At 36.9% G+C, this 26408-nt stretch overlaps 1 protein-coding gene across 4 annotated transcripts; it reads right to left on the bottom strand.

Annotated features, from left to right (window-relative positions):
* Nucleotides 1-422: 422 nt before the first annotated feature.
* On the bottom strand, nt 423-26368 carry ldb3b (LIM domain binding 3b). 4 transcript variants are annotated; one of them, XM_067369308.1, is made up of 10 exons: nt 26197-26326; nt 25841-26060; nt 16903-17054; nt 13887-13962; nt 10872-10894; nt 10089-10289; nt 5191-5220; nt 4425-4591; nt 4221-4257; nt 423-1025 (listed from the first exon to the last, which is right to left on the bottom strand). In XM_067369308.1, the coding sequence occupies exons 2-10, from the start codon at nt 25934-25936 to the stop codon at nt 929-931; spliced, it is 879 nt and encodes a 292-aa protein (XP_067225409.1). In that variant the 5' UTR covers nt 25937-26060; nt 26197-26326; the 3' UTR covers nt 423-928. The 4 variants fall into 4 exon arrangements, with proteins under 4 accessions (XP_067225409.1, XP_067225410.1, XP_067225408.1 ...); XM_067369309.1 differs by lacking the exon at nt 5191-5220; XM_067369307.1 differs by lacking the exons at nt 5191-5220; nt 10089-10289; nt 10872-10894 and adding an exon at nt 13047-13348 and having other exon boundaries at nt 26308-26368.
* Nucleotides 26369-26408: the final 40 nt, after the last annotated feature.

Here is a 26408-nt window from a genome sequence, read left to right as displayed (position 1 = left end):
GGGGATGCCATCTGGTGTCAACATGAGGAAGAATATAGTAGTAGTTTAACTTTTATGTTTATAATGAAGGCTACCCTACAATTAATACATATAAAATAGGTGTCGGCTTTTTATATTAGTAAATGTACACATAAACGTAAGGGTGAAGCATGAATTTACACACAGACAGAGGAGGTAAGATGAACTACTTGTCACTCTGAATTATAGTACCATCTGCAGGTCAGTGTTGGTGTTGCAGAAACTGGGTGAATATTGCAGACACTCCATGTGGTATGAATTTAGATAACAATGAGCATTAAAATAAAGTTTTATAATTCAAATTTGTCTTTGTGTGGAAATGTATTACTCTTTACCTTACAAAGAACTTAGTACACCCAAAAGAGTCGATCCAAAAACCCGAAGGCTTTGTAAATAAACAAGTCACACTGACACTTTTGTTTATTTGGTTAAAAGTAATAATGTTTTATTCACATTAACAATAGTACATTTGGTTTGTATTTCAATATGTGCTGTGGTGTGGAGTATTGCAGTGGATGTGGTACATAATTTTAGAATTTCTCTTAGGGTTAGGTTAGGTTTTTTTTTTTTTTACATCAGAAATTCATTCAGGCAATTCATTATTCAGCAATAATTTAGGATAAACAGAGCAGCCAAAAGAGAGGAAAAAGAGAAACATCAAATGAAAAAAAAAAGACAACTAAGCACTATGCACTATGTTTCAGTGACTGAAAGTTACATGAAACAAACAGACATATGAACAGCAAACACAGGAGCTTTGTGTGTTCACTTATAGGCTAGTTTATAACACTAACTCACATTCCAGTCACTAAACTACTTCTCTCTGCCTATTGCACTCGCACTTTACATCGTCTTCTGGATTCTTTGTTGATTGTTGCCTCAACTTCTGTCCAGCAACATTAGGAGGCATTTACCCTTGGATGTTAAGGATCTGTGCAGAAAGGCCGTGGTGCCAGTTTTTCAGTTTGGCAAATCGTGGGCCTTTTACCTCGGATTCAAATTTCTCCCTGTAAAAACATAAATAAAAATGCATAATGCTCCAACCATAAATTGTATCAATGCCCTTGTGAAAAAGAAGCATGCTTAACTGAAGAGAATCAAACTTTTCAACTTCAAATATACCAATATGGTGCACTCATATGAATATGGCGGAATATGCACTGCCTTCTAAATAAAAGAGCCAATCGCCAGTTAGTTAAGTCATCAGTTGTGTTCGATTTGAAGTGGCACTGTGCAGACCGATCTTTTTATGACACCGAAGTACCGCAAGAGCGATTAGAGAGCAGCCGGCTCTGTATGCTTTTGAATTGCTCTTGCAGTACTTTGACGTCATACAGCGATGCTTCAAGATGAACAGCTACCATTAGAAGTTCCAGTTGCCATGGTCAGTTTTCTGAGATGCACCTTTAAGACTGCACATGCTGATTGGCTGATCCAGCCTGAAATATAACGCAGTTTGAGCATAAGAAAAAACATTATGGGACAGTTCATGGCAGATTTTATTGTTGATTAGAAATATGCTTTTTAAATGTGTGTATGGCACACCGTTTGCCAAAATGCAACTTTATGCACAACTGCCAGCCTGCATGGAGAGGTTTTTGAGACTCCAGAGACACCAGCAGCTTCAGATATCTGTTTGCTTCTCAACAGTGGCTTGTCTATAGATGTCATTTTAATACAATTCATTTGTTTGACAGAAATGTTCCTTAATAATCCTTTATCTGACAGGGTTTTTTCTGTGCTCTAAATCGCTCACAAATCTTTTGATAATTTGATAACCTCTATTCAGTTTTCACAAAATATTAGTTGTTTTCATGCCTTTTGCAAGACATTTCATGCTTTTCATCTTCAGAAAGATCTTTCTTATGCCCCATATTGCATGAGAACTGTGACTTGCTTAATAATTTGGAACAATCTCTTTAAAGGGATAGTTCACACAAAAATTTAAATTCTGTCATTAATTACTCACCCTCAAGACGTTCCAAACCTGTAAGACTTTCGTTCATCTTCAGAACACAAATGAAGATCTTTTTAATTAAATTTGAGAGATTTCTGTCCCTCCATTGACAGCCTATGCAACTACCACTTTTAAGCCCCAGAAAGGTAGTAAAGACATCAATAAAGAAATCCAATCTCAAAAGTGCATTTACAAGAACACCACAACGCATGCATGATGTGGTGACGCAAGAGCAGACTTTGTTGCTTGAATGCGCATTGGAGATTAAAGGTGCCCTAGAACGTTTTTTCACAAGATGTAATATAAGTCTAAGAATGTGTCTGTGAAGTTTCAGCTCAAAATACCCCATAGATTTTTTTTTATTTTATTTTTTTAACTGCCTATTTTGGGGCATCATTAACTATCCGCTTATTAAGTCATGACGTAAGGAAAGCCGTTTCCGGGTCCAAGCCTTGACTCATTTCACTTGAGAATGCCATCGACAGCCATTTATGAGCGCTATTTATTCATATTAAACATCAATCATTTTAAAAAGTTAAACATTTTAAATACTTACAGTCTACACAACAGTCTCCATGCTCACAACGTCACATACTTTAACGATTTATAAAAGATGAATCATTTTCTGGCCATCTGGAATTTTGGTATGGAGATAAAGGTTATGATTATAATTTTTTTGTAGTATTACACCACATCGTGTGCGTATATTAGCACCATTTGTTGTTTTCTTGTGGTATGAGAAAGAGCATTAGGACCCGGAAGCGCTGCAGCGTGACGTCAGACTTAACAACCGAATACACTGATTTTGGCAGCGCGCCGCCCCTTTAATTCGCCTGCTCCCTGCCACACGAGCTCTCGACTATATTACAGTGCATATACAAAGTTCATACAGCTAATATAACCCTCAATATAGATCTTTACAAAATGTTCGTCATGCATGCTGCATGCATACATTGGATCATGTGAGTATAGTATTTATTTGGATGTTTACATTTGATTCTGAATGAGTTTGAAGCTATAAAGAATGAAGTTGTGTTTATGAATTATACAGACTGCAAGTGTTTAAAAATGAAAATAGCGACGGCTCTCGTCTCTGCGTGAGTACAGTAAGAAAGGATGGTAACTTTAACCACATTTAACAGTACATTAGCAACATGCTAACGAAACATTTAGAAAGACAATTTAGAAAAAATATCACTAAAAATATCATGATATCATGGATCATGTCAGTTATTATTGCTCCGTCTGCCATTTTTCGCTATTGTTCTTGCTTGCTTACCTAGTCTGATGATTCAGCTGTGCACATCCAGACGTTAATATTGTCTGCCCTCGTCTAATGCCTTGAACATGGGCTGTCATATGCAAATATTGGGGGCGTACATATTAATGATCCCGACTGTTACGTAACAGTCAGTGTTATGTTGAGATTCGCCTGTTCTTCGGAGGTCTTTTAAACACATGAGATTTACATAAGAAGGAGGAAACAATGGTTTTTGAGACTCACTGTATGTCATTTCCATGTACTGAACTCTTGTTATTTAACTATGCCAAGGTAAGTTCAATTTTCAATTCTACGGCACCTTTAAAATTTTGAAAATAAAGTGGTAAATTATGTTTGTTTGTTTTTTCACAAACAAAGCACTTGCTTCGCTTCATAAAATTGAGCTTAAACCACTGGAGTCACATGGATTACTTTAACGATGTCTTTACTACCTTTCTGGGGCTTAAAAATGGTAGTTGCATAGGCTGTTAATGGAGGGACAGAAAGCTCTCAGGTTTCATTAAAAAGATCTTAATTTGTGTTCCGAAGATGAACAAAAGTCATACGGGTTTGGAACGATATGAGGGTGAGTAATTAACAGAATTTTCATTTTTGGGTGAACTAACCCTTTAAGTATGTTTTCCATTTACCTAAGATGACCTGGCAAACTACTTAACAAATCTATCTGAGACTGATACCAGTTATCTAAAAAGATATGAGAAATAAAACAAACAAACACTTTCTTAGAAAAACTAAAATCTGAATGTTTATTGTTCTGAAATCAGACTGATATATGACTTGCACAACAATTTGAAACATTTTTTTTTTAAAATAAACATAAACTATTATATATTTCCATTTAATTTGAAATATATATATTTTAAAGTATATAATTTCCTTAATATATTCTCTTTTTAAAAGTATGCTAAAGTTTACTTCTTTTAAAAGGTGAAGACAGCAAAAAATGGAGACAAAGTGGATTACCTTGATTTTCTAAGAGCCTCTTCATCTGGATCTTGCACTGTGACATAAAAAAATAAAAATAGAGTTACTTTTTACAGGCCAAGTTTTCGAAATAAAGTGCAAACTGATTTTTATAACACAAACACTATGTCAGTGTGTCTAAAGCATGTCAGCCCTTTCAGTTCAAACCAATTTCCAGTCCACATTAAGAAAGGTTGTACTCACAATACTCCGTTCCTGTGATATGAGCAAGGATGCGGAAGGACTTGGACTGCAGGTTGGCGGCACGACGGGCCCACTCAGACATCTCCGGCTCCTTATCGTCAGGTTTGATCACGGCCTGGTACACTGGAGAAGCACTGTCCACAAGCGGGTCTTTAATAGGAAGTGAGCTACTCCCAAACAGAGAGAAAAAGTGGGAAAAAAACAAGATCAGTTGTTCAGCTGTGTTCTCTGAATTTGTGTATGTCAAATAATTACAAATGATTACATAACTGCATTTCCAATAATCATAGTAAAGGACAGTATTTGCTGAATTTATTTATGAATTAATAAGCAAACTTTTTTTGCATTATACTTGAAGTGAAGATGTGCAATATTTTAATTACAGTTCTTTCTTAGTGAGAGAGCTGTGATGGAGGAAGTGATTCAAGAATGAGTTAGGATAAAACTGTATGCAGAGTTCCCATATTAGGAGAAGTAAGATGTTAGACGTTATGTAATTCTCCCCCGGCAGATATACTCAGAACATTGCTTTTAGGTTTTGTTTTCATTCGTTTTTTTTTAATACAAGTGTTTTTTTTTGTTTTTTTTTTCTTTATTGCACTCCATTTACTTTACTTACATATTCCCAACAGTGTAACATGGTAATTCAAAAATGACCAAAATAGTCCACTTCAGTGTTTATGCAATCAGCCTTTAACAGAGAATATAACATGTGAGATGAGTCAATGCAGCTGTGATGGATCTAAACAGACTGTTGGCTACTTACGCCAAGGGAGATCCAGCGGAGTCATCACCACTGTCAATCACATGATGAACCGGGATGGGAGGGAGCAAGACAGTGGCGTGTCACATGGAGGGAGTGGAAAGGTGGAGGGGGTGAGGCGAGGATGAGTGATGAGGTATGGTTGGGTGATTGGTTGTGGATGGAGTGACATAATTACAAGCAGAAGAGGGAGGAAAAGCACAGATGAGGTTGATACACATGACCTTGTGGAAGCCTGAAATCAGCCCAGACTAGATGACCAACAATGAGATCTTACTGTTATAAACACTGCAAACTGAAGCAAGTTTTATAGATGCTAATCAAAAACAGTACACTGTAAATATATTAGGCTACATTTAATATATTACATATAAAAATTAAACATTTACTTTCCCTAACATCTCATAACAAATTGCAAGAATCTGCCTTCTTATTTTATTAGAGTGCTTCAGGAATGACATATTTTGTAGGCCTAAACCTACAAATGAATTATAGCATTTTAGAACTTCCTGAATCAATGGGGTTTTTGAATGGGTTTTTGGTTAAATGCCTGAAATAAGGTTTGTGGTGAAAACAAGCTCGATATTTTGATATTTTATTCTATGACATAAAACACATCAGTAATACCCTGCACAACCGGAGGCTGCAGTTTCAGGACCGCATTTCTAGGACCGCGGTTCTAGGACCCTAGTTTTTCGTGACAGCGCCACCTACCGTACTGGATCAACACTAATTAAAGATGAACAATGTGGACAGCAATCAAACGGTGAGTACCGATATTTAATTAAGTTTTATTTGATAACGTTTAAACTTTGATAAAGTTTACATATTGAGAACTGCTAACTATTAATTAATAATTAATTCCCACCAAATTAAGAGTTTGTGAGCTAGTTTTATTAATTACTACTATGTTAATTCATGGCCATGATTTCATAAATCCTTGTTGAGTTTTAATGACGAAGTATTATAAGTGAATCTAGCCAGCACATTAATTAAACTTATCAGATGACAAGAGCATGCTTGATGTAAGGTTTGTAAGATTTACCTGCAGCTTAATGTATAAGTGTGAACAGTGGCTTAATATTCATTGTTTTACCATATTTAAGTATAAAATATATATAATATATATTCCAGTTGAATATGTTAAACAAATGTTTCTTATTTATCTCTCTCTGTCTGTCTCTCTCTCTCTCTGTCTCTGTCTCTCGCTCTATCTTTCTCTAGAGTTGAAGCCTACAGCCATTCTATCCATGCAGCAACTGATGGAAAAGGGGTTCGCTTTGGTGCCGTTGTCGCAAAAATGACATACATATAAATAAACAAACAAACAAACATTCTTGAATCATTCTTGTGTCTTGTCTTGCCTCTCAACAACCTTTAAAATATCGGCTGTAATTTAGTGACTGCATACGCTGATTCCAACTTTAACTTATTTGATAATGAGCTAATTCACTTTAAGGAGGTTAATCAATATACTGTATAATTCAAGAGACTAAGACTTAAAGTTCTCCATTTTTTACAATTGTTTTAAAATTGATATAAAATTTTCATTTATATTTTGTGTAAATTCATGTTTAAATTTAAAATTGTGACTCAAAGCACACTAGTAATTAACCTCTCTGAAACTGCAGCCATCGTTATATCATCCAGTACGGTAGGTGGCGCTGTCACGAAAAACTAGGGTCCTAGAACTGCGGTCCTAGATCTGCGGTCCTGAAAGTTGTGCAGGAACATACTATTGATCAGGGACGTGCACAGGAATTTTGAGGGGCAGTTGCTCTGACCTAAAAAAAGGGCACTCCCCAATCGCTTCTCGGGTCGACATTAACACACTGAAAAAAATTATATTCAGAATTAAAAATATTTTTTATACCACTTTTTAATGTGTGATTGTGTAAAGGTTTTCACGAGATACCAAATTTCGCGAACTTGCTTCCAATACTCGTTCTCATGGAGGCGCGGTGTGCACGGAGGGGAGGGGCTGTGCGCGCGCGAGTATGTGAGAGAGACGCTTGAGTGAGTGACGCAGGGAAATGAAATGCAGCTGAACGTTTGCTCTATGAAAGACATTGACAAAGACGAAAACTAAGGACATTTAATCTATAATTTTATTTTATTTTAAATAGTTTTCCCAAACACACATTACAGTTTTGGTTAGTTATCGTTTTTTTGTAATGCCTCGTTTTTATTTTTATTTCAGTTAACGACAATGTTTTTTCCCACCTAGTTTTCTTTTTTTTCGTTCGTTTTCGTTAACGATTATAACCTTACTCACCTTTCCGACAATGTTAAAGGCCCTTTCACACAGGACGCGGCATGGGCTGCGCAGCCGCTGGGCTGGCCAGAGCACAGTAGGCGGAGTTTTCCAAACATGTAGCGGGAGTTTTATACATAGTCATTTGATTGTTGTTCCACCTTTCGGTCAGCAGTAAAGTATATGTCCCGGGCCGTGCTAAGAAGTGAGCAATAGCAATAGCCCTGCTTGTAAGAAGAAGAAAGAGAGCAGCTCTTGACAGTGTCTGTCATGTCTCCATGACACAGCTTTTCTCCCGATGTCACTATACGACCAGCAAACTTGTATTGTATAGCTCTGGAAATTACAACTCAGTAAATAGCTGTTCATCCATTTTCCTTTCCGATTGTTTAGATGCTCCGTTTCTACTGGCCGCGCGGGTAATCGTCACAGAGCGCTGCGGCAAAAGTTGAACTATTTTGAACTTTGACCGCGGCGTGCGCGGAAGCTGTGCTGCGCTGCGCTGCCCTTGCGCTTTGGCCGACGCCTTCCTCGCGCAGCGCAAGCCATTGAAATGAATGGGTTTCATACCGCGTCCTGTGTGAAAGGCCCTTAAGTCGTCTCACCCGACAACCGCAACAATCTCCTTCTAGTGCCGCTCATGCAGGCTCAGCTCAGGTGCCGGTCGCGTGCAGTGCTGCAGCCACTTAAACAGAGTTTGCCCTTCCCCTACTGACTTTCACTTTCGGACGGGTGCCCGAATATGGAAGTGAATGAGGCTTTGCGAATTTTTTTTATTTATTTATTTTTTTTTATCTAGGCCTACGTGAAATTCTGCATCCATTGTACGGTTGTTTTATTTATTTTTTTCCACCTCGGAAGGGCAACGTGAGTCGAGAAGGGCATATGGGCAGTTGCCCGGGCAACCTGAGCAACCCCCCTGTGCACGTCCCTGCTATTGATACCCTCTTGTGATTTTTTTTCAAAGCTTTTACTTTTCTTGCAAAAGTAGGCTATAATTGCTAATAAGTGGCTAAATTTCACACTTTTCGCACAAATGGTTAACCCTGGGTCATTCTAAACCCCGGGTAAACGGAACCCTGGGTGATCTTTATTCACTTCTCATAATATACCCGGGGTTAACAGGTAAGTTAATCCTGGGTATTCATAAACTGCCGTTTCACATTGCACGTCCTTATTGGAATATTTGCAGTGTCGGTGTTACTGACTGAACAAAGTCGCAGCGCGTGACCTGTTTAAATATCAAGTTTTCCTGCGTGAACTTTTCGAACTATAAAAGGTAAGAACGAAACTGTCTCTTCTTCACTCCAATTATTGTGATTGTGTTTTCCATCGCCGTTTGACATTTTTACTATTAAACACAGAAACGACTGTTTACATACATCACGCGGTGTTTCCGTGTCTGCCCAAAGCATGTGAATATAAAGCATGCAGTTGGTTGTTAATAGTTGCTAAGCATCTAGTTGTAACATTCTAAGTCTGCATTATTTCACACTGTACAAGTTTGGCACCGCAATGCGGGGTTAACACCGCAAAAGCTGCTCCAGAGCAGGCCTCATAACCCCGGGTAAAATGCAGTGCTAACCCCACAAGTGTGAAAGGGTGAGTTCTTTAACCGGGGTTAAAAGCGGTGTTTAGAATGACGATAACCCAACGATAACTGATAAACTCTACTCACTAGTCCGCTTTCACAGCCTCATTGTGTTTATAATTCCGCTATTGCAAACTATTTCAGGCTGAAAGATTTGTCAGTGGCTTAATGGTGGGGATGTTGAAGTCATGCGACCATGGTGTAGGTCACAGAGCTTATGTTCAGCAATATTCCAAAAGCCAATAGTAAGATCCTAATGAGTTTTTGCAGAGGGAATTAGGGTGGTGCTAAATAACTAAAAAAAAATAAAAAATGATGGCCTACAAAAATACGTAATCACTGTAGCCCTCTATGGAGGCCTCCTTAGTTCTTGCTTGAGCCCCAAATTGCTACATACAGTGGCCCTTAAAAGTATTTAGACTCTTGGATAATAAAAATAAAATTCTGCCATTTTCTGTTATTCTCTGACTGAAGAGAATAACAGAGTGGGGAGTTAAACTGTGGGAACTGGATCATGAATAAATCACTCAGAGGTGTGTTTCTCAAAAGCATCCTGCATTTAATTTGACCGTTGAAACCACCAATGATCACTATACTTAGGCTCATGAGCCAGACCAGTTTTGTGGACTGGATTGACCAATACATTGAAAAGATCAGACTCAAAAGAATGATTTGTTACTGAACTGAACATTGCCAAATGTGCAAATCATGTGCTAACATGCATATCATATGACTTAAGAAGATGTGGAAAGTTGTGTGAACCACTTTTAATGATATACTTCTTTTTCATGATTTCCAAGTTCTCATTCACATTCATTGCATTGAAAGTTTCCATGAGAGTTGGCAAATAATGACAGAATTTCCATTTTAAGTGCACTATTCATTTAAAAATATAATTTAATTAAATGTTGAAATATAATACTGTTTCTAATGCAATATAACTACATGTGATTCATGTAGTATGGTTGTTCATTTTGGGGCCACTATCACTTTCTTACCTCAGCTCTCACCTAAGCATCAGTGTAGTAAAAGTGGTGGACAGGACTAGAGACCTACCTCATCTCGTTCCCTCTGGCTTGGGCCTGACCAGCAATGGCATCCATAATAGCATCCTGAGAGTACATACTAATAGGAGTGTTGTACTGGGCATGGATGATAGTAGCCTTCCCACCAGGACCCTTCACCTCAATAGGCTTGTGAGTGGACAAAGCGGAGTCCTTGAGTGCAATGGGGTTGAAGCTGGGAACATATTCTTGGCTGTAAGAGTTCAGGTGAGGGAGTGTCCAGGGTGTGATAGTGTAGAGGAGAGTGGGTGATGGTGAGGAGCCAGAAATATGCATGAAAACAGAGAGATAGATAGAGGCCATTTGACAGTGAGAACAATGTATGCTTGACTTACCTTACTTAATAGGCTACATCTGTTTCCTGTATTAAACAGCATTTAAGTTTTACAATGCTACAGTTTTCTACTTAGTTTGAATTGTTTACACCAGCTGTTAGTTTCTTGTTTTACATTCTAATAAAATCCCATGTCAAGACATGGCATGCAATAGTTCCACTTATGATACTTAAAAAAAAAAAATCATGCAAAGATGCATTGACCAATAAAACTATAACCAAAACCAACAATAGATTTATCCGGTTTAAATATTTCACCCAAAAGCATTTAACATTTCATCACGTCTGAAATGTCAAATTGTTCAAAATAGGTTTTGAACATTCAGGAGTTGAAAATGTAAACATGCAAACCACAACCACGATTCTGCATGTGGCCATGCTTCAGAGCATACAGATTCACACGCAACTCTGAAGATTTTGTATTCAAAATCTGTTACTGACTTGGCAGCTGTGTTGGCAATGACCTGGGATGAAATAGAGGAATATGGAGAAAAAAAAAGAAAAAGAGGCAGTGTTAGCCTTGATTTGGCAGTGTGTTGAATGATAATAGATCCACGTGCATGTAAATTAGCAGGGAAAACTCAACATTAACATAGATTGCTTCACTTTGCCTAAAGTACTTGTACCTTAAACAAACAAAAAAATAAAATAAAATCTGTCATTGTATTTCACCTCCATGTAATTTAAAACCTGTATGACTTTCTTCAGTGGAACACTAAATAAGATAAAGATTTTGTCCCATATACTTTCATTGTACAGACAAAAACAGTTCTTCAACATTCTTCAAAATATCTTCTTTTGTGCTCTGCAGAAGAAAGAAAATCGTAAAAGTTTGGAATGACCTCTGGGTAAGTAAATGATGACAGTCATTAATAACAGTTCAAATGTACTCAGATTTCTTGTAATATGTTTTGCCATGATGTATGATGATGGATGTAGCTGATGGTTATTACTGGTCACATTTCTCATAACAGTGACATTCTGGATTGTTCCTAGAACAGATTGATTGACTGGAACAGGAGTTTGGCTGCAGTGGAACAAACAGCGAACACTGGAGCTAAATAATACTCATCAAAGACTTTATATACAGAAAGACGGTGCACTCATATTACTATGAATGGGGGAAAGTGCAACGCAAAATATTGCGGAATAAGTCCGCCTTCTAAATAAAAGAGATGCGTAAAGTTATTGCGTCACTGCATCTGCCCTCACATTTACTCACATATAAACATTGATCAGCAAACATAAACAGAAGCTCAACGAACCTGAATAACGTGTGAGAACAAACCGCGGAAGCTCAAACTTGCTGCGTAACCAGTGAGGTTCATTCCCATGTGTTACGCAGCACGTTTGAGTTTCCTCAGGAGGTTTTTTTTCTCACACGTTACATCTTTTGATGTATGATATGTTTTGTCCTTTGCATAAAAATCATAGATAGCCTAGAAAGTCGGGGGAAGGTCACGTTTTTTAAAATTTTCGTTACAAGCTGTTCACACAGAATTCTTACAAATCTTACAAAAAAAAAAAAACTTACATGAAAAATAGAAATATTGTCTTGGCAACTAACAGGAATGAAGTTGAAATTACTAAAACTAAAATAAAAATAGTTTAAATCTAAATAGAAATATTAAAAAATAAAAAATGACAAAAGCACATAACATTTTTAAAACTTAAACTAACATTAACTGAAAATATTCAAATAAAAGTCAAAATTCTAACAAATACTATAATAACATATAATACAAAAACAACACTGAACCAATCACAATTCAAAGATGTCTATTGCTAGTTGCATGGAAACAAGAATCAAAGTTTACAGTGTAATGTACAGTATCAGACCACTCGTACATAGATTACCAAATGAACTGTCAATGGACGCACATGCTCTGCTCAGCTGTGCATGTGATGTTGCTTAGCGGGAATTCTGTTCCTGTGAGCTGTAAATAGAGGATGTGTGATGGCATCATTTCGGTAGGACTTCATTTGGGATATACTGTTACAAGAGCTGTGACATTCTGAGCACATTAAAAGAGCCAACGAGCACACATTTGCACCCATGTTCAATTACGGCTCAACGCTTGGGGCCTGTGGAAATCTGCTCACATGTTTTTCAACAGAGAAGATTTAGGAGATTTATGAAGCTAATAAATGAAGGTGAAAGCACCATCTTTAATGTGTTGGCATCATTTATAAGCCAACTTCAAGCTTGGCAGTCCTCCTCTAATCGTAAGAGATGTAGCTCTCACACGACTAAAATAACCGTAGTATGTTGTCATTTGGGAACCGCTAACTTTCATAGATACAGATCAGGCCCTGCTCGTGTTGCAGGCAGTGGGTTCAGGTGAGCCTGACGGACCACTGGTCCCGCTGCTGCCAAGCACATTCCCAGCTGATCCGCTGCATGTAAGAGCAGAATGTGCAGAGGTAAGGACGGAATGTTCTGAGTACCCTTTGCCACAGTTTTGTTAAACGTACTGCAGGGATACAGGTGAGGCTAGCCCATGTTTCTGTGAGCCGTTAGTGAAAATTGAGCACTAGCAACTACTTTGTTAAAGCAGATTTGGTGGAATTGCTCATGAAGATACAGATTTGTGGGTTAGCTATTGTGTTACCTACCCCAACAATGGCAGGCCATTTAGACTGTCTTGTTGCATGACCATTTCCCTTAAAGTTTCTGCTGAATACAGGCCTATGGGAGAATTATACTGTCCCCTCTGGTTTGGGGTGGTTTTTGCCCCTTGGCCGAATGACAAAGAAGTAGGGACAGGGCTTTTAGCAGGTGAACGAATTACATTCTCCTGAGGTTGCTTTTCAGTGTTTGGAATAAGAGACTTTTTGGAGGGTTTTTTGGCCAAGAGGATGCCATATTTTTTGACAGGTTTCTCATCATCTTCTCCTTCCTCACTGTCCATGGTTTCCTTAGTATAAAATAAACCATTAGATCAGACTAACAAATGAACCATTAGCCCAAAATGGCAAGGCATAGAAAAAAGAGATGGTTAGGAAAGAGGCAAATGAGGCACGGAAAAGCACACAAAAACATCAAACAGACTTCATCTAGCAACAATAATGCAAATGAAAATTGGACCAGTGGGAAACTTATGATGATTTCATATGCTGTGCTTATTCTTGCTTGACCAACAAATGCCTGTAGAGGGAGTTAAGTGTCAGCCTTACAGAGAATGTTTGTTTTCACAGTCCCGCCTCTATTTTTCACTTTCTATGATATGGGCTTGGGAACTCCCATTACTGATTGTGGATTATAAAGAAATGGCTTGCCTATAACCAAAAACGATCATTGAGTTTCCTTCAAAATTTTTGTCCCCTTCAATAAAAAAGGTCAGTATGTTGGAGTCATATTTGACACCACACTGATACACCTATCAGACATAAACCAATCTGTTGAACATGCATACTCGGGATAGGGCATTTCAAATGGACAGAACTTGATTTTACCTTCTGGTGAGGGATTACTGGCATGGGTGAGTCCATTCTTGGAGTAGCTGTGGGTACAGGAGCGGGACGTCTCGACCTGGGAACCGTACAGGATTCAAAAGCAAAGGTCAATAATGCAAAACATAAAGCTTTCATTGTCATTTTACTTATAGTGATATACAGTACTTGTAGTGAGTACGAACTATATTTAAGAAGCTTTTAGCAAATAAATAAATAACTATCACAACCTAAACACCAATATATTATTATACCCCTATACAGTAAAAGCTGTTATGTCTATTAACTGAATTTGGGGTCAGTAAGATGAAAAAAGTGAATAAAGATATTTACATTGTTACAAAAATATTTCTTTTTCAAATAAATAGACCTGTTATTTTGAACTTTTGTTCATTAAAAAATACAGAAAAAATGTCTGGTATTAGGGAGCTCAACTGTTTCAACTGATAATGACAAATCTTTCTTGAGCACTAAATCAGCATATTAGAATTGTTTCTGAAAGATTATGTGACTGGAATAATGATGCTGAAAATGCAACTTTGGAATAAATTACATTTTAAAATATATATTAAAAGTTAATTTAAATGGTAATAGTATTTGACAATATTATTGCATTTACTTTATTTTTTATCAAATAAATGCAGCCTTGGTGAGCATAAGAGACTTATTTCAAAAACATTAAAAATCTTATAGACCCAAACGTTTGAATGGTAGTGTATTGGGCAAAAATGTAAAAGGAAAGAACAACACTTCAAGCTAAGGGTTAGTTCACCCAAAAATGAATTTTTGCCATTATGTACTCACCCTCATGTCGTTCCAAACCCGTAAGACCTTCGTTCTTCTTCAGAACACAAATTAAGATATTTTTGATGAAAATCAAGTTGTTGTTTTTTTTTAAATCTCCCATAGAACGCAACAAAATTACCACATTCAAGGTCCAGAAAAGTACTAAAGACATTGTTAAAATAGTCCACGTGACTACAGTGGTTTAACCTTAATGTTATGGAACGATGAGAATACTTTTTGTGCCCAAAAACAAAAACAAAAAACAGCTGCTTTATTCAACAATACCCTGTCAGTCTCCTATGTTAAAGACAAATTGCAGCGCTTTTGTGTTCTACATCCGAATGCCACCTCTGTATTGACCAACTCCTGCGTCGGCATCACATACATGCATTGTGGTGCTCACGTGAACAGCGCCAAGCAGCGTTTGGACGAGTCTGACAGGGTACAGAAAAATTTTTTGAATAACGTAGTTATTTTTGTGCACAAAAATGCATAGTTGTCACTTCATAACAATAAAGTTGAACCGCTGTAGTCAAGTTGACTATTTTAATGATGTCTTTACTATTTCTCCGAACCTTGAATGTGGTAATTTGTTGTTTTCTATGGGAGATAAAAACCTCTTGGATTTTATCAAAAATATCTTAATTTGTGTTCCGAAGATGAAAGAAGGTCTTGCACGCTTGGTACGACATGAGGATGAGTAATTAATGACAGAAATGTAATTTTTGGGTGAACTAACCCTTTAATTGCTCATGAATTTAAACTGTAAAGTATGTGCTACTGCTGCACATCACTTCACAAATACTGTCTTGCAAAGACAACTTTCCTTAAATCACAGACACAAGGGCTATAATCAATATGGTCAGGAATTGAAATAATGTCATGTTCCAGTTTTTTAGAGTGGCCGATAAATCGATACAAAAAATGCTTAAACCAATGACAGTACTATGCTTGGGGACTAGAAAATAAAAACTCTTAGACAAAAAGAAGGAGCGCTCATTGAGTGACCTCCCCGTAAGTGCTCTTGTGAAACAGCAGCAACACTGCTGTATAGGCAGTAACCCTGGGGGGCTTTTCACAAGTCACCAGGCATATGAAATTTCTTGGAATCTATCATCAAGTGAAATTCAAGGAAAATACACCCTGCACCAGGTCATTCCTCCTAAGATTCTTTTGATTGGAGAGGAACAAGGAAAGATAGTATTATTATTTATCATAATAATACTAATATCTGCATGCATATGAAAGCAACTTCCACTCTCCTCCAACCAATAAATGTGTATGCTGTCAATAAATAAGGAGAATCAAGTTCACTCACGACTGAAAGATGGAGACAGAGGAGGAATAGCTTATAAAAGTGAACACCAGAGCCAGTATTAAGAAATGTCACAGGGAAGCCGAGGTATCTTTGTGAGTAACATTTCCTTCCTTTGCTGTAGTGCAGGCGGCCACATGAAAGGACTTAATCTTCTTTCGGATAGAGGCTTTGGGGTGTCCGTACTAAATTAATAAACTATATTAAAAAGGTGGAAAGTCTTCCAAATGTAATTTCCCCTACCTCCTAAACATCAGTGCCTTTAATTTATGCATACTGGCAACCTGAAGGACAACATAAGATCTAGGTGATTTATCACAGGAACATTTTTTAATTCTGTTGTCCTGTCTGAATATTTGTATGCTAACCAACGCTTGTAGTTTATGTCAGCTCAACCGCTTGTATCCCTCAAGGATGAGCTGATTAATTGCAGAGAACTTTTATTGCTTGCCAGAGTTGACTGCTGCCAAAGTAAATGAGATGCATCGTTGAAGAAACCCATTCTCCAACAAACATAATGGGAAATCGTAAGATGGAAAGGCAATAACTAAAATGATAACAATATAGTTTTATTAAAAACTGTTCTATAAAGAATAGCATAGTCCACACCACAACAATAACAATAATGGCAGAGAAGAACAATATAATTGGGTTCACTTTCCAGCTGATAAATGATAAAAACATTGACAGCCATTCAGAATCCATCCTGATTTAAAGAGCTCAAGCATTTGAAGCGGCAGACGACAAAACTGCAGAGCGGAACGTTTTTGTGCGTCTGCGTGGACACTAATATAGTTATCGTTCTTGGTGTGAAAAGGCCTTAAGAGGTAGTTTAGTTAGGAGGAAATAAGTATGAAGAAACAATAACAAAAAATAAAAAGCAGGTGGTTGTCTGAACACATCATTGTCAAGGTTTACCTCTGCATGGTGAGGACGAGTTTGGTGGTGGCTGCCTTTATCTTGTTTTGGGCATCCAGATGGGTCATGCCTTCAGTGCTAACCCCATCTATTGCTGTAATGATGTCACCCTGATTGAGGTTTCCGCTTGCTGCCTTGCTGCCTGGTGTGATCTGTGGACCGACACCAGACATTAATTAAATAATTAAATAATATAAAAGATTTATATACACATAATTAAGATTTATATACAAACAAAAAATCCAGTGTAAAATCTTCATGGCTATAGAAACAGTTTATTTTTTATTCACAATTACTATCAAATTCATTTTTTACACATTATGCTTGCCACAGTACGCACAATTGCATGGTACACCAGTCACATTTAATTAATAATTTATCACTGTCAAGGAAAGCAGCTGATTCTGAGCAGATGAGTTGAGTACATGCAGACACAAACAATGTTCTCCTCTTTACAATAAATTCTAAAACTTGAGGACTTGAAAATGAAAATCCTTAAAGAATGAGAAGGAATGCTCATTGAGTAACTTCTCAGTAAGAGCTCTTGTAAAACAACAGCAGCACATTTCACATTCAATCACTGAAACGGAGTTTGATTCATTTTTGCCGAAAGCACATGATCTGTGACGTCTGAAGATCTGTTTACCTGAAAACCACATGACTGTTTGAGTATTTTGATTAAAAAGAAGCAAACTCCAGCACTCTAATACATTAAAATGTTTTATCATAGATTTTATATGAGCTCATATGGCCTTGCCTATGAAATACAGCAATAGGCATAGTTAAAATGTATTTAATTTGTGTCAATGTAAAAAAAAAAGAATAAAATAAAGTAAAATAGTCAATTGGACAATGTCTGTTATTTTTCAAAAAAAAAAAAAAAAAAAAAAAAAAAATCAGTTGCAGATTCAATGCGGATCGGCATTAGATTTCTGATGTGCCTTGTGATATAAACTAGTTTAAAGCCAAATGAAACAGCACTGACATTCTCAACAACACTGATGCGGAAAACAGGAGAAACATTGAACCACAACAATATAGTTAGAAGTTTGTCAATCCACCAGAAGCCTACATTTACCATGATTTACTGTAGTAACATTAAAGGTGCAATATGTAGAATTTTTTGTCCGCTAATGGTCGCTAGAAGCCTATTCAAAACAAAGGTGTAGCTTGATGATTCCAAGTTTGAGCGTGGAATCTTGGGACATGTAGTCTTCACCTCTTCACCTCCGGTGGAAAATAATCAGGGAGCGCTGGAGCGATTGTTAACGAGAGACGAATGCAACACATGCCGCGAACAGCGGAACTTTTGCCAGAGTCACCGGCTCCGCTTCCGCTTTTCCGGTCAAGAGTATGAGGTAACGCAGCTCTGTTTATCATATTAGATACATTTGAGTGTGTTGAAAATGTTATAACGTTACTCTTTGCGTTCGCTCGGTGGCTGCTGTGAGACACTTGTTGCACACTGCAGTAAGCTGATCGATTTTAGAATATCATATTAAATGCTGGATGGCTTCTGTTGATACATGGCATGCAATTAATTTTAAAACGTATTGTATGATGGAGAAAATGCTGTATTACTAAAAATAAAGCTGCATTTGATTATGCTATATTAGCTACTTCACAAAATAGTGTTTTTCTCTTAGGCATGGTAAAGCATGGTACTCACGAAAAAAATCAAGAATTTGATTCAAGCAATAAGACTAAACGTGTTGAGTTATATAACAATAATTAGTTTTCTGTCTATAAATATATCAAAACAGTTGTTCCCTTGTCTATTAAAACATGTAGTATATTAAAGCGTCTTTGGTGTTTCTATGGTTTCTACAAAATAAAACCGGAAACCGAGGGTAACGCGGGTATGACGCAATTGAGAGGCGACTCCTCACACGTCCCGGAGCCTTGGTTGAAATTGCATTTTTCTCACAATTTACAAATAGTAGACATTTGGGATATTGTAAGTACTCAAGTGAACAAAATATACAACACTGGCTTAGTGGTTTTTGGATATTTTACTGCAAAATTCTTACATATTGCACCTTTAACTGAAATCATAGGGTTGTGGCAGAAATGTGGAATATGGAGCTTTTACTTTTTCACCATGCAATGCGTAATCTTACCTGTGGTTAACATAAACCAAATACTATGGAAGACCAAATTTTAATCACAAAATTTTACCCTATAAAAATGTGTTTATTACAGTTTCATGCTACTGTGTTTGTTAATGAACATAAATTTACATCTGCATCCCAACTCAAGCTACTGTCAAATGTGAATTTATAAGATACACAAATCACGTAATATTAATTTGTGAAATGTTCACCTGTCTGGAATGTGTTTGGAAACCACAACTAACTGTCTGGTTTCTACAACTTTTACCCAGGAGCGAAAACTTGCCTTTAAACTTGGAAAAAAAGATTTGAATTTTTATTGTGATAGTTTTCGATATCGACTGAAATGAAAAAATTGTGGTCATTGGTGTCTGAACGAATCACCATTTTTTTAATTAATCGGTTGAATGAATGATTCAATTACTTATAATGTTTAGTTCCTAAAAAAAAAATCAGCATTTTGAATAAATCGGATGAATGAATGATTCAATGATGTACTCATAATGTTTTGTTCCTGAATTAATCATTATTTTGAATTAATCAGATTAATAAATGATTCAACGACTCACTCCTAAGGATCTTTAGGTGGCTATTGTCACCTAATGGTGTAACAATGTAACCTGCAGCAAGACTATTAACACTATTGGAATGCTGCTCGGCCAATCAAACTCAAGAACTGGGACTAACTGCTGTATAAAAAAAGATTTGGAACATTTAAAAAAGCAGTGCAGTGGAACATAAAACATGGACTGGTTTGAAAAAGCTCAAAAAACCAAGGGGAAGAATTCTGAAATCCCATCTTTGCAATAAGTCAGTGGCTATACTTTCAGGCAGCTCATTAAAATGTTATAAATAAAGGTTGTTGTTGACACCCCTGCCTCCCTCAATTTGACCCTGTATTCTGGGGCCCTGCCACCAACTCTTCTGTCACACCTGCTGCTATTACTCAACGTGCACATATACATTCTTCTGAGAGAGCTCTCCTTCATGTAATGTTCTGCTAGTAAATACCCAACTGCCAAGCAACTTATAACTTCTGAAGGTGCATGAAGAGCACTTGATCATGTGATATATCTGTAAATAATTTGAATCCATAATGAGAATTTTTTTTTAGGTGGACAGGCAGGAGTTAGAAAAAGTCAACATAACTCCAAGTAAGCAAGGAAATGAGAAATATTAGGCTACGATAGAATTTACATAATAAAAGGGAAAAGATTCACATTAATTTGGCTTTCACATAGTCGCTGCACTTTTATGCTTGCATTTAATTGGACTTTACTGTTGAGACACATTTCTCCTTGGCTATTACATCATTAAATCCCACTGCATGCTTCACTGGTCAGGATACTACAAGCTACAGTAGATGAAAAAAAAACATCATCATCCCCCTCCCTCTTTTCACATTTCACTTAAGCCATCTGACTGCTGCTTAACCGACACTTCAATCATGGAGGTGCTATAGATAAAAGAAAACATAATCATCCCCCTTCCTCTCTTCACATTTTATTTAAGCCAACGGACTGCTGCTTGACGGACACTTCAATCATGGAGCTGCATGGTGGATGACACTGAGAGGCTAATTAAATAAACACACACACAGAGGGGGCTGATTTGACAAAAATCTGTTTCTGAGAGCCAGGAAAAGATGTTCCAACATATCTTTATCATATCTCATGTTTTTTTTTTTGTTTTTTTTTTAACATTACTTTTTTATTACAATTTTCCAAAATAATGCATATTCAGGTTTGAACAGTATTTTCACTTTATTTTCACTTCACTTGAGAATGTCATGCTTTAATATAGTTTCTTTCCCCTGGTTTCAAACCAGACAAGGCTTAAACCTAGTCCCAGACTTAAATGTATGTTTGAGCTGTCCTATGTGAAAGGAACTTGCATTGACATATCTTAAAATATGTCAGTGCCATTGTTTTGTCTCAAGATTCACACCTGTTCTTTTATAAGGCATGTTTATAAAAGCTACTTAAATGTCCTAATTGAACTAAGCATAACATTTGCTTAATTAAAGCCCTGTCTGTGAAACCAGGCCATTGTTTAGTTTCGTTTTCCCTGTTCCTGTTTTGCCAGTGTTTTCTGTCATTGATAGTTACCTTGTGAATAGATGTTCCTTCGATCACTACAAGTTGTAATGCAAAAGCAATGTATATTAATTATGTTATAATACTGTTGACAAACTTGAGTCAAATGTCTACAAAATCAGCTACTGCTGATTTAAATAAAAGTTTTAGGTAAAACGTTCGAGGGAAAGGTTTCTGTTTTACATGTGGTGTGTCCTAGAGGTTGCTTTGCTCTGAAAATCAAAGTTACATTAATTAGAACATTTTAATTTTTAATTACAATTTTAATTGAGGGATAGTATGGCATAGCCATACTTCAGTTTATTTCTCAGGACATTTTACACCTCTGGCCAACTGAAATGAGATGCACTGACAAAAAGAATCACTGTTCACACACAGGTTCATTTTGTCTGCATAATAGGCACAAAAGAAATACAAAAATACGCTGTTCTTTTTATTTAAGCTGCTAAGCTGCCAATCTCACCACAACAGTAAATCCAATGACCTGCTAAGATCCAAATGAAAACATTTGATACATTGTGACTTTTTATAAATACCTAGTCCAGGTGGTGTTCCATGCATTGTAAGTTATAGATGAGAGCATCTGTTTTATCTCAGATTGTGGAGTGATAAAAGTCTGCCAGATGAACTTGTTTAGTTATGAAATGGGGGGCCTGTTGTCGTTGGCACTGTGATTTATGAGTCAGCCCTTGGTAAATGCCAGCTTTAATTGTCTTTTTCCATTCCCTGGACTGTTTTGACTAATAGCAAAGGTTGGGGTGATGATCTAGACTATCTGTGGTACCTGTGGGTATTTGCAAGGCTCTGAAGGCCGTTAATAGTATATTCTTTTCAATGTTTGTTGCTAAGCTCCGGCACACATACATATACATATATATATATATATATATATATATATATATATATATATATATAAATATATATATATATATATATATATATATATGCATAATAGGGTCTGACTCTGTCCACCTTTACATCAGAAAGGCCTTGACCTCAGCATAATGTAGCCTGACATCCTACAGCACTGAACAGTCAGGGTCAGAGACCTTGAAGAGCTAACAAAGCAGTTGCCAAATTGGAATTGAACAGACTTACTATGAATTCTATATGCTTGCAATACACAAGAGACACAATGTGAGAATGAAAGGGCAACAGAATGAAGAAAAATAAGATTTGGGTACATCATTAAGGAGATAGTGTCTTAAGAATTCATCTGCAGTGAAATTACTTTAATAGATGACTCCACAGACTGTCTTTGTCATAGACTTTATGAAGTACTTCACAGAATATAATATTGGCACTATGCAGAGCTGGACTTCCATATCATGCGCAACAATATAATGACAGAAATTATCTCTGAGAGGACATTTAGTGCCAGTGTTTTCTGCTATCAGCAGTGCTGCTCCACAAAGCTGTCTGACACTTACAAAGCCACTGACAGAATCTCACAATTTTAAAAGCATCATCAATTTGACTTTGTATATGCTCTTATCAGAATTTCCTAAAGCTATTGCTGTAATTACGGTTCCTCATTTCCGCTCTTTGTATTTTTTATGCAATAATTTGGTTCACAAAAAGATGAAAATATTTAAATGAAAATGTTATTATTATTTAATCAAATGAAAATGTTTCCAATTCAGACAAAAGTCAACTATATAATGGGAAAACCTCAGGAAAACCTTTTCATAGATGTCAGTATCAAGACATCGAAAATTCTAAACAACCAGGGGCAACAACCTGCCCTGGTTGTCACATGTTTTAAATAATGTAATTTTATGCAGTTTATTGTTTAGAATTTTCAATGTCTTGATATTTTTATGTCTTTTCTATTTTTCTGTTTTCTGTGTAAGTCATAACTCTATAGATTAACTTTAACTAAAAAGCCAAAAATTACAAAATGGGGTTTGAACAATGAATCTACTATGAGAAATGATCAGTGGTGTAATAAATATGACAACCATCCCCAGTCTCCCATATGCAGTATTTTGAACTGGAACTGTTCTGAAGCTATCAGTTCCCTTTAAAACCGTTCCAGTTGAAAGTCCTGTAAAATAAAAGGAACAGACAGCTTCAGTAGTAATGTTTTTTCCGACGACTCACTCCAACAATATTTAAATTCACAATGACCTCATGTGTCTATTGTCTCTGTGCTCCACATTTATGGCCCTCACATGTATTTCTGCTGGTTTGACCTTCAGTGCTAAGCTAAAATCAGTGACCATAAGTCAGGCATTGCATCCACAGGCCAAAAGTGGTCGTCAGTGCTATCATTAGCTGCCACAGAGCTTTTTATACAGTGTTACAAAGGAGGAAAAGATAGATAAATGGTAAATAGCTAAGAAACAGTAATGTAAGTGGTTTGTTGTTATTATTATTAATTCTTTTTATTTAAAAAGCAGCCTAAAATGTTTCATTAGGAAATAAGGCAGTTCCCCACCTATCCACAACCTCAAAGTAAGCCCACACACTTGAACAAACACACATATTAAAACCTCATATTGTACTTAGCATGGTCTTCATATTAGCGTTGTAATTTTCCTATGTCTGTAACACTAAGGCCAGAATACCTTAATTAAAGTTGGATCATAGCTTGCATGAAAAGCGGAAAGCGACAATTGAAGAATGTCTGTGATTTTATATTTCAAAAGGTTGCGTCTCAGGTCTAAATCCATTTGTCAACAGCTACTGTAAATTACTCTCCCGTCCAGCATGAGCCATTTGTTGGCTCTATTGACACTAATATCACACATTATGGGGAATTTTTTTCAAGTACAAGGACAAAATACAAGACTGCAATAATTTACTGAATCAAAGTATTAAATTAGATCATCCACTTCTTCATTGTCCTCAAATGTCACAACTTCATCATGTCTCTATATCACTTTACACATTGCCTAAAAAGACTTCCAAAAAGAAAATCAGCAAGTATTACAAAAGCAGTAAAAGCAATTACTGGGCTGCTTTGTGGAAGACAGCAGCTCTATCAGCCTTGGGACCAGGATTAAGATTCAATATAGATTGTCTACAGTGCTTTAGGATAGAGCCTGATCTCTTATTACAGTGTGTGAAGATTTGATTATAAAATGCATAAACTGTCACCTCTGGCGGTTACATGTGCATCAATCATATGAGACCTGATCCAAACACATATACCTTCCACATTTCAATTTACTGCCATATTCAGTGACAGCTGGGTCAGGAGAGACTATAATATCCAGATGTACGCCTGGATTGACACTGATTACAGTGTCATCCGACAACGCTGATTAGCAAAGTAATGGATATTTCAAACAAAGTTTTCTCGGTATGATGGTCCTGTCTGTAATTACTTGCAGACAAGGGGCCAATGAGGAGTCGGACCAGCCACATCCCTGACAAACAGAGGTAATGACTCTCCCCTTGTTGAAGTGGAAGCCATCAAATGTCAAGAAAGGTGTCAGCTATGAAACAAACAAACTAGGCTGAACCGGCTGTGACTGATTACACAGCGGTAACGATTTCTTGTCATAGCAGATAGAAAATCACCTCTGTTAGGGCAATAAAATCTCTCTAAACCTTTGGACAAGGCATGCCAACTTCACTGAATCCATACACTAACACAATGTCATGGGATGGGCACACTTGGTGAATAGACAGAACACTGTACGTTCTGTGTTGTATTAACAATTCAACTCTCTAAGGGTAAAGTGGTGCTATTCTGTCAATAGCATACCTTATTGATCTGTTTGAGAGGGTAAGACAATCCCTTTGCTCCTATGTTTGTGCCATACATTTCTACAGTATCATTCATAAATGTTCTTTTCGTAGAAGTCATGTTGCAGAAAATGATAGATGGCTAACCAGTTACCATCAAGAAATGACTTCTAGTAAAACAGCGTTGTTGTTTTGTTTTGTTTTTTAATCCCAAAGCTAAAAGGAGAAGAGCAACAAGAATTTGCATGTATTTCCATGAAACAAGATGTCACAACTGCTTAGCATAAATGACAGATGATACAGAGGGACATCCAAAAGCAAATGACTTTTACACTTAAAAGGATAGTTTATCTGAATATGAATTATGTCACCCTTCATTTACAGTCATGTCATTCCAAACCTGAATGATTTACTTTTGTCTGCAGAATATAAAAGAAGATATTTTGAAAAACAGGTATCACCCGTACAATGAAATTCAGTGGGGTCCTAAACAACACTGGGACATTTTGCAAAATATCTTTTGTGTTCCACAAAATAAAGAAAAACATACAGGTTTAGAATGATATGTGGATGAGGTAAAAGAAAAAGGTCAACTATCCTTAAATTACCTTTTCTTCTGGGGCTATACATGAGAAAAGTTGAAGTCTTTTTATAGATTGAATTGGTGTTATAAACAAATATCCAGCATGTTAATTTTTCACATTAGGCAAATTAGCATCAGTGGTTGTGTATGTGATACAACTAGACAAGTAGCATACATCAAGGCTTCTCACCTTTCACTTTCAACCTCACATGCACAGATTCATTTTCTCAAGGCTTGCATCAACTAACGCTATTCATAGAGTTTTCCACTGTTAATACACCACAATACCTCTCTCTAGCCAAAGGGCCATAGCTGGTTAGAGAATGTCAGCTTTGGACGATAACCAATACAACAACAGCTGCAACACGTCGTTTCATAATGCCAACATATATGCGGTTTTCAATGTTTAGGAAGTCAAAATAATCTCTAATGTGAATTTTTTTTTTTCTCACCCGGGAGATGGTCAGGGGCATGTTGAAGTCTTTGCCTCCCTGCAGCCTGAAGCCCCATGGTGCAGGTCCTGACAGGGTTACTGTGTAATTGCTCATTTTGAAGAGAGTTTAAAGTGAAAAGCTTCTTCTCGGATCAGTAAAGTCCTTTCTTTCCTTTCAGTTCTTCTCCCTGTAGTCGGGATGACCAAACACCCGGGTACGGGCAGGCACCGAGGAGCCTCTGAAATACAACAACAACAGACAGGAAATGCAACAGAGTGAAATAAGCTGTATTACCTTATGCCCTCAGTCACTATACGACCATCACATAGGATGTGAGTTAATATCTGCACTATCAATACAACTCAAAAACATACCACAGAATGAATCAGACTTAAAAGAAAAAACAAATAGTTCAATCCCACCCCTGTTTACACTGACAAAACAAGTCAAAAAAGTCTTAAAAGCAGAAGGAGGAGAGTTCTTGCCTGCTCGGATGGCCTGGACAGACAGCCTAAGAATAGATCCCCTCTGCAGAAAGTGATAACACTCAAGCCCTCTGGCCCTTATATGGCATGTAAGGGGACAC

Source organism: Chanodichthys erythropterus, chromosome 19 (genome assembly GCF_024489055.1).
Source record: "Chanodichthys erythropterus isolate Z2021 chromosome 19, ASM2448905v1, whole genome shotgun sequence".
Lineage (NCBI taxonomy): Eukaryota > Metazoa > Chordata > Actinopteri > Cypriniformes > Xenocyprididae > Chanodichthys > Chanodichthys erythropterus.
The sequence above is the reverse complement of the archived record's forward strand: the minus strand, read 5'-3'. Positions and strand labels throughout refer to the sequence as shown.

Coding starts and splice junctions, on each gene's coding strand:
- ldb3b (XM_067369307.1), bottom strand. CDS start 25,936: ATGAGCAATTACACAGTAACCCTGTCAGGACCTGCACCATGGGGCTTC. Junction 17,055..25,840: donor TGCCCCTGACCATCTCCCGG/GTGAGAAAAAAA, acceptor GTCGGTCCACAG/ATCACACCAGGCAGCAAGGC. Junction 4,592..13,046: donor AATGGCCTGCCATTGTTGGG/GTAGGTAACACA, acceptor GTTTGGGAGTAG/CTCACTTCCTATTAAAGACC.